This window comes from Anomalospiza imberbis, chromosome 5 (assembly GCF_031753505.1).
Source record: "Anomalospiza imberbis isolate Cuckoo-Finch-1a 21T00152 chromosome 5, ASM3175350v1, whole genome shotgun sequence".
Classification (NCBI taxonomy): domain Eukaryota; kingdom Metazoa; phylum Chordata; class Aves; order Passeriformes; family Viduidae; genus Anomalospiza; species Anomalospiza imberbis.
Window position 1 is genome coordinate 795,229 of NC_089685.1, and position 15,250 is coordinate 810,478.

The 15,250-nt window shown below is 55.7% G+C and overlaps 1 protein-coding gene across 1 annotated transcript in view; it reads right to left on the reverse strand.

Moving 5' to 3' along the window:
- SHANK3 (SH3 and multiple ankyrin repeat domains 3) overlaps positions 1-15,250 on the reverse strand; it is a 133,321-nt gene that overhangs the window by 73,008 nt on the left and 45,063 nt on the right. Inside the window, 2 exon segments of the mRNA XM_068189315.1 lie at positions 6,618-6,808; positions 14,418-14,772. Coding sequence (XP_068045416.1) covers positions 6,618-6,808; positions 14,418-14,772 — 546 coding nt within the window.

A 15,250-nucleotide genomic window follows, 5' to 3' on the forward strand; every position in this document is an offset into this window, starting at 1 on the left:
CCTACTTCACGGAGCTGCTGGTCTGGAGCGTGGATGGGAATGGAAAAGATAAAAACATGGAAAAGAGATAAAAAAACATGGAAAAGAGAGAAAAAAACATGGAAAAGAGGAAAAAAAAAAAAAGGAAAATGTGCAGAGGTGCAAACAGAACAACGTGGAAATGATGTGTGGGAATGGTCTCCAGCTAAATCCCTGGAATTATCCCCTGGAATGTCATCCAGAAAAGTGTGGACTCCTCTGCCGGGTCAGAGCATGGAGAATCCCAAAAAACCCAACCCAAGAACCCAAATTTGGTGTTGGAATTCCAGGTCAGGACCTTGGACAATCCCTAAAAACCAACACAAGGAACCCAAATTTTGGTGAAATTCCAGATCAGGACCACAGATAGCTCCCAAAATCCCAACAAAATATCCCAGGTTTGGTTGGAATTCCAGGTCAGGCGATGGACATCACCTCCAATCCCAACCCAAGACTCCAAATTTGGTTGGAATTCCAGGCCAGACCACGGACATCACCTCCAATCCCAAAAATTATCCCAAACCCGGTTGGAATTCCAGGTCACACGATGGACAATCCCTCCAAACCCCCAAAATGACCCCAAAATCCGGTGGAATTCCAGGTCAGACCACGAAGAGCCCCTAAAAACTCAACCCAAGACCCCAAATTTCCTTGGAATTCCAGGCCAGACCATGGACAACCCCTCCAATCCAAAAAAAAAAAATCCCCATATTTCCTTGGAGTTCCAGGCCAGACCATGGACAACCCCTCCTTCCCACCTCCCCGAATTCCCAGCGTTTCCCAGCCCGGAACGTTCCATCATTTCCAATCCCATGGGGGACTCAATTCCCTCTGGAATTTTCCCACCGATTTTGGGTCACGCTGGAAAACTGGGACAGCTTTGAGGTCACCGGGATGCGGAGTGGAATTAATGAGGAATTTTCTAATTTTGGGATGGGAATCGGGGCCAGCTGCCAGCTCAGCGCACACCGGAATATTCCCGACAGGAATATCTCCCGGATTTCTCCATTTCCAAGGAAAACCAAGGCACTTCCCAAATTTCAGTTGGGAATTTGGGGTCACTTGGAGCCCCTCATTTATGGGCTGGAATTCCAAGTGGGAATAACAAATCCCAGGATTGTCTGGAGCCAAGGAGGGAGCAAATCCATCTGGAATTCCCAGGAAAATCCTGAAATTATTCCCAAAAACCCAATGGGACTTCCATTCCCGAGGTGCCACCTTGGTTTTTCTAGGAATATCTCATATTTTAGGGATTCCCAATGGAATTCCCATGGGGAAGGGAAGCACAAGGAGATTTTTCCAGAGGATGGAGAAAAGCAACATTCCAGGACTAAATTCTGGGATTCAAATCAAGGAAAAGCTCAAGGAAATGCAGGAACACTGAAATGAATCCCTAAATTTATTCCTTAAAACATTAAAATGAAGAGAGGGAATTTTCTTTTGGAAAATTCTGGGAATTTTTTTGCTAAACTTAAGTCCAAAGGTTTTTCCCACTGGGAGCATTTCCTGCTCCAGCTCCTGATCCCAAAAATCTGGTTCCCAAAAAGATGCATGAAATTATCCCAGGGATCTGAAAAGCCTCGGCCTGGAAAATTTGATTTATAATGGAGGCTCTTCCCAAGAATTCCAGGAGAAATCCTTTTTTTTTTTTTTTTTTTTAATGTGGAATTCCCAGAATTCCAGCTTCGGGAATAAACTAAGGGAAGGATTTTGGTGTCAAGACAGAATTTTCCAACTCATCCAAGTGGGAAAATTCATCCCATTCCAGAGGTTCTGCTCTCCCTTTTTTCCAAAGGAAAAGATCCATCCAAAACCATGATCCAAGGAAAATCCATCGGGATCAACCTGGAAATCAGAGGAAAACCTTGGGAATTCCTGTGCTGGTCAATCCCAAAAATATTTTAATGGATTTGGATCCAGCTCCAGAGTTGAGCCCACAAGTCCCAGCCCAGGCTTGGGATCCTGGAGGGAAAAAAGCAGGAATTGTGGGAATTCTGTTCCAAAAAAACAGAGGGAAAAAAGCAGGAAACGTGGAAATTCTGTCCCCCCCCCAAAAAAAAGCAGGAATAGTGGGAATTCTGTCCCAAAAATCTGCGTTCTGATGGGATCTCCCTCTCTTATCACCAAGGATTTTTCCAGGGACAACTGACAAGAATTCCCAACATTCTTGCAGATTCCAGGAACAAATGTAATTTTCATGGGAATTTTCTGGAATAACCCAGCCTCATCCTGGATATTTCCATGATTTTCCAATGGATTTCCATCCACACATTTGGAAAATCTCCTTTTTCGGGAATTTCAGAAACTCTGGGAAGACTCCAATGGATCCCGACCAAGGAACACTGTGGGAATTCCTGGTCTACTCCAAATAAGGAAGAAATGCCATTAAAAACTGAAAGGTAGGGAATAAAAAAATCTGGGAATTGTCCTGTCCAGCTTCCCCGTGGATGTGGAAATTTGGGAAGAGGGATCTTCCCTGGCAAAAAATCGATGCAGAAGGAAAAGTAAAGCACGGGAAAAGCTGGGAAATTTTGAATCCCAAGCAAGATCCCTCCACCTGGAGGGGAGGAAGAGCCAAGAATTCCTGGAATTCTGGAATGGTTTCGGTGGGAAGGATTTTTGGGATCATCCCATGCCAATTCCCACATTCCCAGGTTGCTCCAAACTAGCCTTGGACAACTCCAAGGGATGGAACAGCTACAATTCCGAACCCTTTTCCAACAAAATCCCAAAAATCCTGAGGCCATCCCACCAAACCATACCCAAATCCCAATTCCCCCCCACCCCCCCTATATCCAGCAGAAAATTTTTCCTTGGATTTCCAGTCAGAAAAGTTTGGATTTTGGGAAGTTCAAAGCGTAGCGGCTCCGAAAATTCCACAAAACTTTCCCTGGTGACCTGAAATCCCAAAAATCCCAATGGAAAAATCCTGGCCTGACCTGAAATGAAGGAATATAGCCCGGGGAAAAGCGGGATTTGGGACAGATGGCATTCCCAAGGGCTCAGACCATTTTCCAACCGGGAAGTAGCTGCATCCTGGCTTCTTCCCAACCCTTCCCAAATGACCTTCCCCGAAGAAAAACCAGGAGCAGGAGGAGAAATTCCTGACCTTGGGATGAAGGAAAAACTTCCCAGGAATTCCGAGCACTGGAGAGGCCACAGGAACGAGCTGACCTCAGGATATGCAGTGAAAAACGGGAATATGGGATCTGGAAGGATCCCAGGAAGGATGTGGAGCTGCTGGAGCTGGGAGGAAAAACTGGGAAAATTGGGAATGTTCCCCTGGAGAAGGGAAGGATCCAGGGAGAGCTTCCAGCACATTCCAGGCCCTAAAGGGGCTCCAGGAGAGCTGAAATTTGGGAAAGGAATGGAAGGATGTGACACAGGGAATGGCTTCCCACTGGGAAAAGGGAGCTTGGGGTGGGATTTTGGGAAAGGAATTCCTGGCTGGGCTGGAATTGCCAGAGCAGCTGGGACTGCCCCTGGATCCCTGGAATGTCCAAGGCCAGGCTGGAGCAGCCCGGGATGGTGGGAATTCCCCTGCCCTTAGAATGGGGTGGGAATGATCTCATGGATAGGGATGAGATCCATCATCCCCCACATCATTCCAGGATCCTGGAGAGTCCCAGGCTGCTCCTTGTCTGGAATTCCTGAAATTCCGGCTTCCCATCCTCAACCAGAAATCCCTTTAATTCCCAAACTTTTTCCCACCCTTCCAGCTCCATTCCCAGGAATCTCCACCATTCCACACCCCCCCCCCCCCCATCATTCCAGAACCCTGGAGAGTTCCCTTGGCCGCAATTCCTCCAATTCCAGCCTCTCCCAACATTCCCGGCCACCCCCCGGGTGGATCCGGGATTTTCCCAAATCCATGGAACGTGACAAAGCAGCGCCGTTCCGGAGCTGCCAAGATTCCCAAAAATCCACGGATCAGCCTCTCCTGGAGAAATTCCGTGAGGGAAGGGATTGGCTCTGAATTCCTCATCCTCCCGAACTCCGGGAATATCCAGCGGGAAGCGATCCCCGCTCCCAGGGGTCACTCCACCTCCTCCTCCTCCCTCTTCCCACGGGTTGTTTTTCCCTGGAGATCACACGCCAGGAATTTTGGGATGGAGAAGCCAATCCCAAGGATTTTGTGGCAGCGACTCCAGGACCACCCACTCCACGGCAGCACGAGGAAATGCCGGGAAAAGGAGTGGGGGGGAAAACATCGGGAAAAGCATTTCACATCCCAGGAATCCTTTCCGGATCCTGGAATTCCACACCTGCATCCCAGGAATGCCGAGATCGCACGTGAAACCCTTGGAATTCCAAGGAATGCACAGGAATTCCTCAGCACAGCCCCTCCTTCCCAGCCGGCTCCCGCTCTCCCGCAGGGAAAACAAATCCATGGGAAGGGCAGCGGGAATGTGGGAGCCGCAATTCCAACCTGGGAATATTCCCGGTCTCCCTTTCCCATCATTCCAGAGGCTCCAGCCCCGCGTCGTGCCAGGAATCCGCCAAAAACCGCGGAGGAGGGAGAGGAGGAGAAGCTCCCGAAACTTTCCGGGGGGGAAAAAAACTGTGGAATTCTCCGGCTGGCAGGGAATTCCCTTACTCGGGAAGCTGGCAGCTGGAATTCCGAGCTTCCAGCAGAATTCCCAGCCCAACCCCACGGCAGCGCTGCCGTTATCCAGGAAAATTCCCCCGGGTTATCCATGAAAATTTCCCCGCTTTTATCCATGAAATTTTCCTTGGTGTTATCCACGAAAATTCCCGTGGCGTTATCCATGAAATTCTTTCCCTGGGTTATCCATAATTTTTTCCCTGCTGTTATCCACGAGAATTTCCCGGCTCCCGCTGCAGCTCTGGAAGCGGATCCGGGAGAAGCCGGAATGGGCGAGGGGGGTTGGGAATTCGGGATGTAGGAATGGGATTTGGGAGCGGAGCCGGGATGGGCGCGGGGGGAACAAGGACACGGCCCCGGAGGGACAGGAATGGGAACGCCGGGAATGGGAACGGAGCCGGAGCGGGGCCGGCCGCGAGTGCGGCCCCAAAACCGGGACTGGGGACCCCAACATCAGGATTGGGGATCCCAAAACCGGGATTGGGGACCCCAAAATCGGGACTGGGGATCCCACAGAATTCCAGCCCCGAAACCAGGATGGGGTCCCCAAAACCGGGATGGGGTCCCCAAAACCGGGATGGGGACCCCACAGATCTCTGGCCCCAAAACCAGGATTGGGGACCCCAAAACTGCTCAACAGGACTGGGAACCCCACAAAGCTGCGGCCCCACAACCAGACTGGGGACCCCAAAATCGGGATTGGGGACCCCAAAACCAGGACGGGGACCCCACAACCGCACAACAGGACTGGGAACCCCACAAAACCGCAGCCCCAAAACCAACCTGGGGACCCCAAAACCAACCTGAGGACCCCACAAAGCTGCAGCCCCACAACCAACCTGGGCACCCCACAGAGCTGCAACCCCATAACTGGGCTGGAGGCCAGCCGATGAGCTGGACACCCCACAGAACCGCAGCCCCAAAACCAACCAGGGGACCCCACAGAGCTGCAGCCCCAGAGAGCCGAACTGGGGACCCCAAAGCACTGCAACCCCATAACTGGCCAGGGGATCCCAAAGCCCTGCAGCCCCACAGCTGGGCTGGAGACCCCAAAAGCTGCAGCCCCACCCCACAAAGCTGCAACCCCATAACTGGGCTGGAGACCAGCCGGGTGAGCTGGACACCCCACAGAGCTGCAGCCCCACAGCTGAGCTCGAGACCCCAAAAGCTGCAGCCTCACAGGTGGCCTGGAGACCCCACAGCTCTGGAGCCCCACAAGTGGGCTGGACACCCCACAAAGCTGCAGCCCAACAAGCGGGAGACCCCACAAGCAGAGTGGACACCCCAAGGCACCGCAGCCCCACAACCAGCCTGCAGACCCCACAGGTGGGCTCAACACCCCAAAAGCCACAGCCCCACAGCTGGGCTGGACACCCCACAGCGCTGCAGCCCCACAGCTGGGCTGGACACCCCACAGCGCTGCAGCCCCACAGCTGGGCTGGACACCCCACAGCCCCGCAACCCCACAGCTGGGCTGGACACCCCACATCGCTGCAGCCCCACAGCTGGGCTAGACACCCCACATCGCTGCAGCCCCACAGCTGGGCTAGACACCCCACAGCCCCGCAACCCCACAGCTGGGCTAGACACCCCACAGCCCCGCAACCCCACAGCTGGGCTAGACACCCCACAGCCCCGCAACCCCACAGCTGGGCTAGACACCCCACAGCGCTGCAGCCCCACAACCAGACTGGAGACCCCACAGCGCTGCAGCCCCACCAGTGGGCAGGACACCCCAAAAGCCGCAGCCCCACAGGTGGGCAGGACACACCAATCCCTCCACCCCACACCTGACCGCTCCCCATCCACCCTTCCATCCCATCCCATCCCATCCCATCCCATCCCTCCCAGCCGCGGCCCCGCCGCTGCCGCATCCAGCACCGGGAGCATCCCCCGCCGCTCCTCCCGCCCTCCCCGGCCGCTCCCCGCCGCCGTCCCGCTGTCCGCGCCGCCGTCCCCGCGTCCCCGCCGCCGTCCCGGTGTCCCCGCTCACCCTTGACGGCCTCGCCGCGGTTGAGCTGGATCTCGCCATCGCCCTGCGGCGCGTAGCTCTTCACCACGATGAACTTGCGGCCGGGCACGGCGCTGTAAAGCTTCCGCTTGGGCCCGCGCAGCGGGGCGGGCGCGGCGTGGGGCGCGGGCTCGGCACCGGGGCCGGCGGGGGGCCCGGCGGGGCCGGCGGGGCTGTAAACGAACACGTAGGTGACGGTGCTGATGCCCGGCAGCTCGCGGCTCGCCCCGCCGCGCCCCGCGGGCTGCGCCATGGCCGGGGGTGGCCCCCGCGGGGCTCAGCGCGGCCCCGGCGGCGCCGCCCGGGCGCGGGCAGCGGCGGAGGCTGGAGCGGCACCGGCTGCGGGGCGGCCGCCGCCCGCCACCGCCGGCTCCATGGCGCAGCGGCGCCGCCCGCCCCGCGCTCCGCTCCGCTCCCTCCGGCGCACCATGGCCCGGGGCAGGTGGGGCCGGAGCCCGCGGCTCCTCCCCCGGCGGGCGGGGACGCCGCCGGACCGGCCGCCCCCGCTCCCGCCGCCGCCGCCGCCCCCGCTGCCGGCGCGGTCCCGACCCCGCTCCCGCTCCCGCTCCTGATCCCAATCCCGCTCCTGATCACGATTCTGCTCCCGCTCCTGATCCCAATCCCGCTGCCGGGACCGATCCCGCTCCCGCTCCTCATACCGACCCCGCTCCCGGGACCGATCCCGGGACTGTCGAGCAGCACCCGCATTCCCGTCTGGGAATGGGAGTGGGAACGGGAATGGGTGTGGGACCATGCCACAGGCATCCCGGGGCCGATCCCGATGCCACTCCCGGAGCCGATCCCGATCCCGAGCCCGCTCCCTGTCCCGGTGGGGCCGGCCCGGAGCCGCCCCCTGGCGGCCGCTGCCGGCGCTGCCCCGGGGAGGGAGTGGGAATGGGATTGGAATTAGGAGTGGGAGTGGGAATAGGAGTGGGAATGGGAATGGGAGTGGGAATGGGTGTCGGAATGGGATCGGGATCGGATGTGGGAACAAGATCGGGATGGGATCGGGATGGGGGCAGCGAAGGGAGCGGCTGCGGGGCGGGGAGGACACGGGGAACAGGGAGCAGGGAGCGGGATGGGAGCGGGATGGAGGGAAGGGAGGGGGGAAGGATGGGAGCAGGAAGGGAACAGGATGGGAACAGGTTGGGAACAGGATGGGAACAGGATGGGAGGGTCCCCAGGTGCCATTCCCGGTTCGGGGGTGCCCGCGGTGCCCCCAGTTCCATATTTGCCCCCAAAATTCCATATTTTTCCACCCCAATTCCATATTTACCTTCCCCCCCCCCAATTTTTGTGGGGTAACTGCGGGAATTGCGGGAATTTCAGGGATTGCGGGATTTGCGGGAACTGGGGGAATTGCGGGAATCCCGGGAATGCTCCGATGGGGCAGAGCCCCGCCCAGGCACAGCGACACCGGTGCCACCCCTGTGTGCCACTGTCACCTGCTGTGCCACCCTGTGCCACCCCTGTGTCACCCTGTGCCCCAGTGCCACCTGTGTCACCCTGTGCCCACTGTCACCTGTGCCACCCTGTGCCCCAGTGTCACCTGTGTCACCCTGTGTCCCACTGTCACCTGTGCCACCCTGTGCCGCCTGTCACCTGTGTCACCCTGTGTCCCACTGTCACCTGTGCCACCCTGTGCCCCAGTGCCACCTGTGCCACCCTGTGCCCCAGTGCCACCTGTGTCACCCTGTGTCCCACTGTCACCTGTGCCACCCTGTGCCGCCTGTCACCTGTGCCACCCTGTGCCCCAGTGCCACCTGTGTCACCCTGTGTCCCACTGTCACCTGTGCCGTCCCATTCCTCAGTGGCACTGATGACATCCCTGGGTGCCACTGTCACCCGTGCCACCCTGTGCCGCCTGTCACCTGTGCCACCCTGTGCCTCAGTGCCACCCGCAGTGACACTGTCATTGTCACCTGTGCCAACCACTGCCCCTCTGTCACCGGTGACAATCTGTGCCACTGCCACCCACAGCAACGCTGGGTGCCACCACCAGTTGTGCCACCCTGTGCCCCAGTGCCACTCGTGCCATCCCTGGGTGCCACTGTCACCCGTGCCGTCCCATTCCTCAGTGGCACTGATGACATCCCTGGGTGCCACTGTCACTCGTGCCACCCTGTGCCGCCTGTCACCTGTGTCACCCTGTGTCCCACTGTCACCTGTGCCAGCCTGTTCCACCCCTGTGCCATCCCTGTGCCCACTGCCACCTGTGCCACCCTGTGCCTCAGTGCCACTCGTGCCATCCCTGGGCGCCCTTCTGTCACCTGTGCCACCCTGTGCCCCAGTGTCACCTGTGCCACCCTGTGCCCACTGTCACCTGTGCCACCCTGTGCCCACTGTCACCTGTGCCACCCTGTGCCCCAGTGCCACTCGTGCCACCCCTGGGCGCCCTTCTGTCACCTGTGTCACCCTGTGCCCACTGTCACCTGTGCCACCCTGTGCCACCTGTCACCTGTGTCACCCTGTGCCCCAGTGTCACCCGTGCCACCCTGTGTCCCACTGTCACCTGTGTCACCCTGTGCCCCAGTGCCACTCGTGCCACCCCTGGGCGCCCTTCTGTCACCTGTGTCACCCTGTGCCGCCTGTCACCAGTGCCACCCTGTGCTCCAGTGCCACCTGTGCCACCTCCTTCTGTGCCCAGGCCGAGCCCTTTCCCGGCTCCCTCTGGAATTTTCCTGCCTTTCCCAGCTCCGCTCCCTTCTCTCCTGGCGGGAAGAGCCCCAGGAATTCCCGGGGGAAAAGTGTGGGAAGAGCTCGGCTTGCAGCACCAACCCCAGAATTCCAGCGCCTGGGAAAGGATTCCAGGGTCACTGAGCCCATCCTGAGCCCCTCACCAGAGCCCTGAGCGGAATTCCGGGAATTCCTTGGGCACCTCCAGGGATGGGGGCTCCAAAGCTCCCTGGGCAGCCCCTGCCGAGGCCTGACCCCCCTTTCCATGGGGAGAAAAATTCCATGAGGAAAAAAATTCCATGAGTAAAAAATTCCATCAGCAAAAAATTCCATGAGTAAAAAAATTCCAGGAGCGAAGCTGCCTGGATGGGGTTGGAGCTTTTCCATGGGGCTGAATTCCCGGGTGTTTTTCCAGCAGAGTTTTCCCTCCATCCCTTTTATCTCCCCACACCAGAAGGCTCCAGGCCTGCATTCCATGAATCCCCAGCTCATCCCGGATTTCCGAGCGGCAGACGGATAAATCCAACAGCGGGGATTAAGCAGCCCGTGAGATTCCCAAAATTCCTGGTGGATCCGGGATTTCTCCACACTCCGTGCCCACATCCTCCTGCCGGGATTCCCACGGGATTCCGGAGGGAAAGGGAATTCTGGGAAGGAGCAGCAGCTCTTCCTCCTGCCTTGGGTTTTGCGTTCCATGGAAATTTTTGTCCTGGATCACCTCCATCCCGTTGGAATTCCAGGTGGGATTGATGGGATTCCATGTCTGATTCCAAGGAATTCCAGCCCATGGAAGAGTCCGGCTGGACTTGGGCACCTGGTGGTGCTTCCATGGGGAATTGTCCCATTCCAGGATGGAAAAACTTCCTTGGGAATAAACTTGGAATAAACCCCCAGAGAATTCCCATTCCAGGTGGACGAATGGACCACGATATTCCCAAAAATCACTTCCAATGCATCCAAAGATCCCAAAAATCCAGGATTTTTTCATTTCCATGGGATTTCATAGGAACGATCAGAAGTGAATTCCAGGGGGAGGATTCCGAGATTGGTTTAAACAACGCTTCCCTTGGGAATTCCCAGAATTCCTGGCTCTGTTTTCCAGGATTCCCGACCCCTCTTTCCCAGGAAAAGGAGCCCAAATCCCAGGAAGAGCATCTGGAAGGAGGGTCATCCTGGAAAAAGAGGATCAGGAGGGACCTTCTCCCTCCAGAATTCCATGGCAGAGGCAGCAGCCGGCTGGGATTTGGGATCTGCTCCCAGGAAGTCCCAGGGAACAGCCTCGAGCTGTGCTAGAGGAATTTTAGATTGGATATTGGGAAAAAATTCCTGAATTTTCACACAGAAATAGGGAAAAATTCCTGAATTCCCACAGAATCAGGGAAAATTACTGAATTACTGAACACAATTAGGGAAGAATTCCTGAATTCCCATAGAATTAGGGAAAATTCCTGAATTTTCCCACAGAATTAGGAAGAATTCCTGCTCTTAGGAGAATTCCTCTCTCTGGGAGCATCCTGGGATTCTCCATCCCTGCACTTGGACACGGTTCCAGAATTTCCAACCCTATTTTGTGGGGTTTCTGATGCCTGTTTTCTGGGATTTCCAACCCTGTTTTCCAAGATTTTCAACCCTATTTTCCAGGATTTCCGGTCCCCCTTTCCCAGGCTGGTGGGATCTGGGGGTGGCACCTGGAGCTGTCGATGGCCGTGGATCCGACTTCAGCCCCAGGGATTCCCCATCATTCCCAGGATCGTTCTCCCAACATTTCTGGGATCCTCTGCCCAACATTCCCAGGATTTTTTCCCAGCATTTCCAGGATCCTTCTCCCAGCATTCCCAGGCTGATTCTCCCAAAGTTTCCAGATGATTTCCCCAACATTTCCAGGATGGTTTTCCCTACATTTCCAGTATCCTTTCCCTAAAGTTTCCAGGATGTTTTCCCCAACATTCCTGGGATCTTTTCCCCAAATTTTCCAGGATGGTTTCCCTGACATTCCCAGGATGATTCTCCCAGCACTTCCAGGATTGTTCTCCCAACATTTCCAAGATCCATTCCCTAAAGTTTCCAGGATCTTTTCCCAACATTCCTGGGATCTCTTCCCCAACATTCCCGGGATTGTTCTCCATGGACAGGGACACCTTTCCCTATCCCAGGTTGCTCCAAGCCCCATCCAACCCGGCCGTGGGCACTTCCAGGGGTGGGATTTGACTCCAAACACCACCTGGAAACCTGGAATTGTTCCTGGACAATTCCAAACCTCTGCATCCCACCGGGAAATGCCCATGGAGGGAATTCCCACAGTTCATTTAATTCCCTAAATCCAACAGCAGCGGGGAAAAAAAATCCCAGGAATTGCTGGGAATTCTTGGTGTTCCTTTGGCTGATGGCAGAGAGGGAAAATTTCCCTATGGATGTGGAAATTCCAAGGTGCTGAAATCTGGGATAAATGGGGACATTTTGGGAAGATCCCACCTGGAAAGGAGCAGCAGGAATGAAGGAAGGATTTTGGGATGAGCCTGGCTGGAATGTTGAGGAGGGATTAAAGCATTCCAAGAATTATCTTAGAAACTTGGGTTGTGTGTCCAGGAGAGGGGAAAAAATGGGAATAAGGAAAACTGGAGGAATTCAGACACTGAATTCCCTAGGGAGGAAAAAAAGACCGGAGCAAACAAAGCCTGGATGGAAGAAATGTGGGATCAGGGGGAATTGCCATGGATCGGTGGGAAAAGGAGCTGATCCCAAAAATCTCCCAGCTCTTCCCAGATCCAGGGGATGATACCCTGTGCCAAAGCCTCCCTTCCCAAAATGGGAATATCTGGGATGCGCCGGGAGCTGGGCAGGAAAACCAGGATAGATCCAAGATCCTTCCCAAATCCAGAGGGCTCCAAAAACTGAGAATGAGGCTGGGATGAATGTAAGGAATGAAATATCCGGAGGGATGATCCCAGCACGAGGAGTTGGATGGGGAAACTCGTGGTGTTGGAGTGGGATTGGGAAAAGCGCGGAGGCTCCGGAGGCTCCGGCACGAGGGGAATGAGTCAGAGTCACGGCCGGGAGGGAGGAGGGATCCAACTAAAACCTGGAAAAAACACATGGAAAAGTTCCTGCTGGCCCAGCCCTGCTGCTCCTGGGAATGGCTGAGGCATCCCCTGGGATTCCGGGAGCAGTGCTGGAGCAGGAAAAGGGAAGGGAGGGAGCTGGGAAAGGGGCTGGAAAACCTCCCTTGGAATAAAAAACTGGGACAACACTAAATATTCCTGATATTCCCTGGAAAACCTGCCCCAGAATCCATTTTTCTCTGGGATTTTCCCAGGAAAATGTGAGAAGACTCCGGTTATTATGGATCTTCCTTGCCGTGGAGTGAAGGTGTTTTTGTTGGGAATTAAAACTTCCAAGTTTTTTTTTTCCAACTTGAACTGTTCAGATTGCAAACCTGGGAATTTCTCCTGCCCCAGCTCCATGGAATGAATTCCACGACCCCTCTATCCCTGAAAAAACCTGGAAATAATGGAGCAAAATGCTCTTTCTGAGGGATATTTTCCCTGCAAAAGGTTGGGAATCACAGAGCAAGCTCCAGGAATCCTCGGGAAGTTTGGACAAAGAGTTGGGCAGAGCTGCTCCAGGGAATTTTGGGAATATTTCCAAGACTATGGATTTTAGAATCCCACACTATTTTTGACCTCCTGATGCCTCTGTATCCCACTCTGGATCTGCCTCCAGCACATCCCAAATTCCAAGGCCAGGTTGGAGCAACCTGGGGTAGCGGGAGGTGTCCCTGCCCTTGGAATGGGGTGGAATTGGATCAGCCTCAGGATCCTTCCCATTCCAGGATTCCACAATTCCAACAGAATCATCTGAATCCAAATCTGGACCCCGCGGGCACCACAGGGATGACCCAAAATCCCCGGACACATCAGGGACACCGAAACCAGTGACCATTCCCAATCCCAGGCAAACCAACATTCCCATGGGACATGGCTTGCAGGGATGAGGAGGAGCAGAATAACACCAGATCCAATCCCAATCCCGATCCCATCGGAACCAACGGATGCCATATCCACAATATCCGTGATATCCACGATATCCACAATATCCATTAATCCACGATATCCACGGTATCCATGATCCGAGCATGGAAAGGCAGGAAAACCCAGGGAAAAACCCAGGGAGCAATGGAATCTGAGCATGGGATGGAGCGAAAACCCAGGGAAAAACCAGATTTGACACTGGGATCACTGGGATGAGGAGGGGTGGATGGAGGGAAAACCCCAGGGAAAACCCAGGGAAAAACTGGATCTGACCTCGGAATAGCAGGAAAAACCCATGGAAAACCCAATGATCCACCATAACCCTGCTCCTCATCAGAACAACGAACCTTTCCCACTCTTCCCACCTTCCCACATCCCCCAGTCCATGGGATCCATTCCCAACTCTAATTCCTTTCACACTCTCCCAACCCATCGGATCCCATTCCCAGCTCTAATTCCTCCCACACCCCAACCCAATCCATGGGGATTGCATGGGATCCATGGGATCGCATTCCTAACTCCATCAAACTCCTTTCACACTCTCACAGTCCGTGGGATTCCATTCCCATCTCCAACACCTCCCACACCCCAACCCAATCCACGGGATCCCATTCCCATCTCCAACTCCTCCCACATCCCAACCCAATCCATGGGATCCCATCCCTAACTCTAATTCCTTCCACACACCCCCAGTCCATGGGATCCATTCGCAGCTCTAATTCCTTCCACACCCCAGCCCAATCCACGGGATCCCATTCCCACCACTAACACCTCCCACATCCCCCAATCCATGGGATCCCATTCCCAATTCTAATTCTTTCCACACGCCCCCAATCCATGGGATCCCATTTCCAATTCTAATTCTTTCCACACGCCCCCAGTCCACGGGATCTCATTCCCATCTCCAACCCCTCCCACACCCCAGCCCAATCCACAGGATCCCATTCCCATCACTAACACCTCCCACATCCCCCAATCCATGGGATCCCATTCCCAACTCTAATTCCTTTCACACCCCAGCCCAATCCACACCCCACACCCCAGCCCAATCCGCGGGATCCCACTCCCGATCCCACACCTGGCTTTCCCGCGGCTGCTCCGGCGCAGCGAGGGCGCCTCGGCCTCCCTCTCCTCCTGCACGCGCTGCAGCGAGGGCGAGCGGCTGTGGGCGCTGCGGGCACTGCCCGAGCTGGCCAAGCTCCCGTCCCCGGCTGCCATTCCAGAGGCCGCGATTCCGGCAGCCGCTTCCTGCATCTGGACCAGGAGCTGCGGCGGGAGGCTCCGGAGGGACGGCACCGGGGAATACGAGGCGCGGCTCTCGGCTTTCAGGTTGTTGTCGCTGGCCGAGCGCTGGAGGACGCGCGGCGATGCCAACCCGCCGGAGCCGAGGAGCCGGCGGCGCTTGGTGTAGCTGGGAGTTTCTCGGAAAGGCACTGGGAATGAAAAATGGGAATACGGGATTAGGGTGCTGGGAGGTGTGGGGGAAAGATGGAAGAGAGTGGGGGAGAAGGTTGGGAATGGATGTGGAGTTGGGTCAGGAGTTTCTTGGAAAGACGCTGGGAAAAACATGGGAATATTGTGTTAGCTGGGAATCTAAACCCCAGAAAATATGGGAATATGGGATTAGTGGTTGGGAATGCAGTTGTGGGGAGAAGATGGAAGAGGGTGGGAGAGAAGGTTGGGAATGGGTGTGGAGTTGGCTTAGGAAGAAGGTCGGGGGTTTCTTGGAAAGGCACTGGGAATAAAAAATGGGAATGTGGGATTAGGTGGGAATTTAAGGCTGAAAAAATGGGAATATGGGATTAGGTGTTGGGAGTGTGGTTGTGGGAAAAGATGGAAGAGGGTGGGGGAGAAGGTTGGGAATGGGTGTGGAGTTGGGTTGGGAAGAAGGTTGGGAGTTTCTCGGAAAGG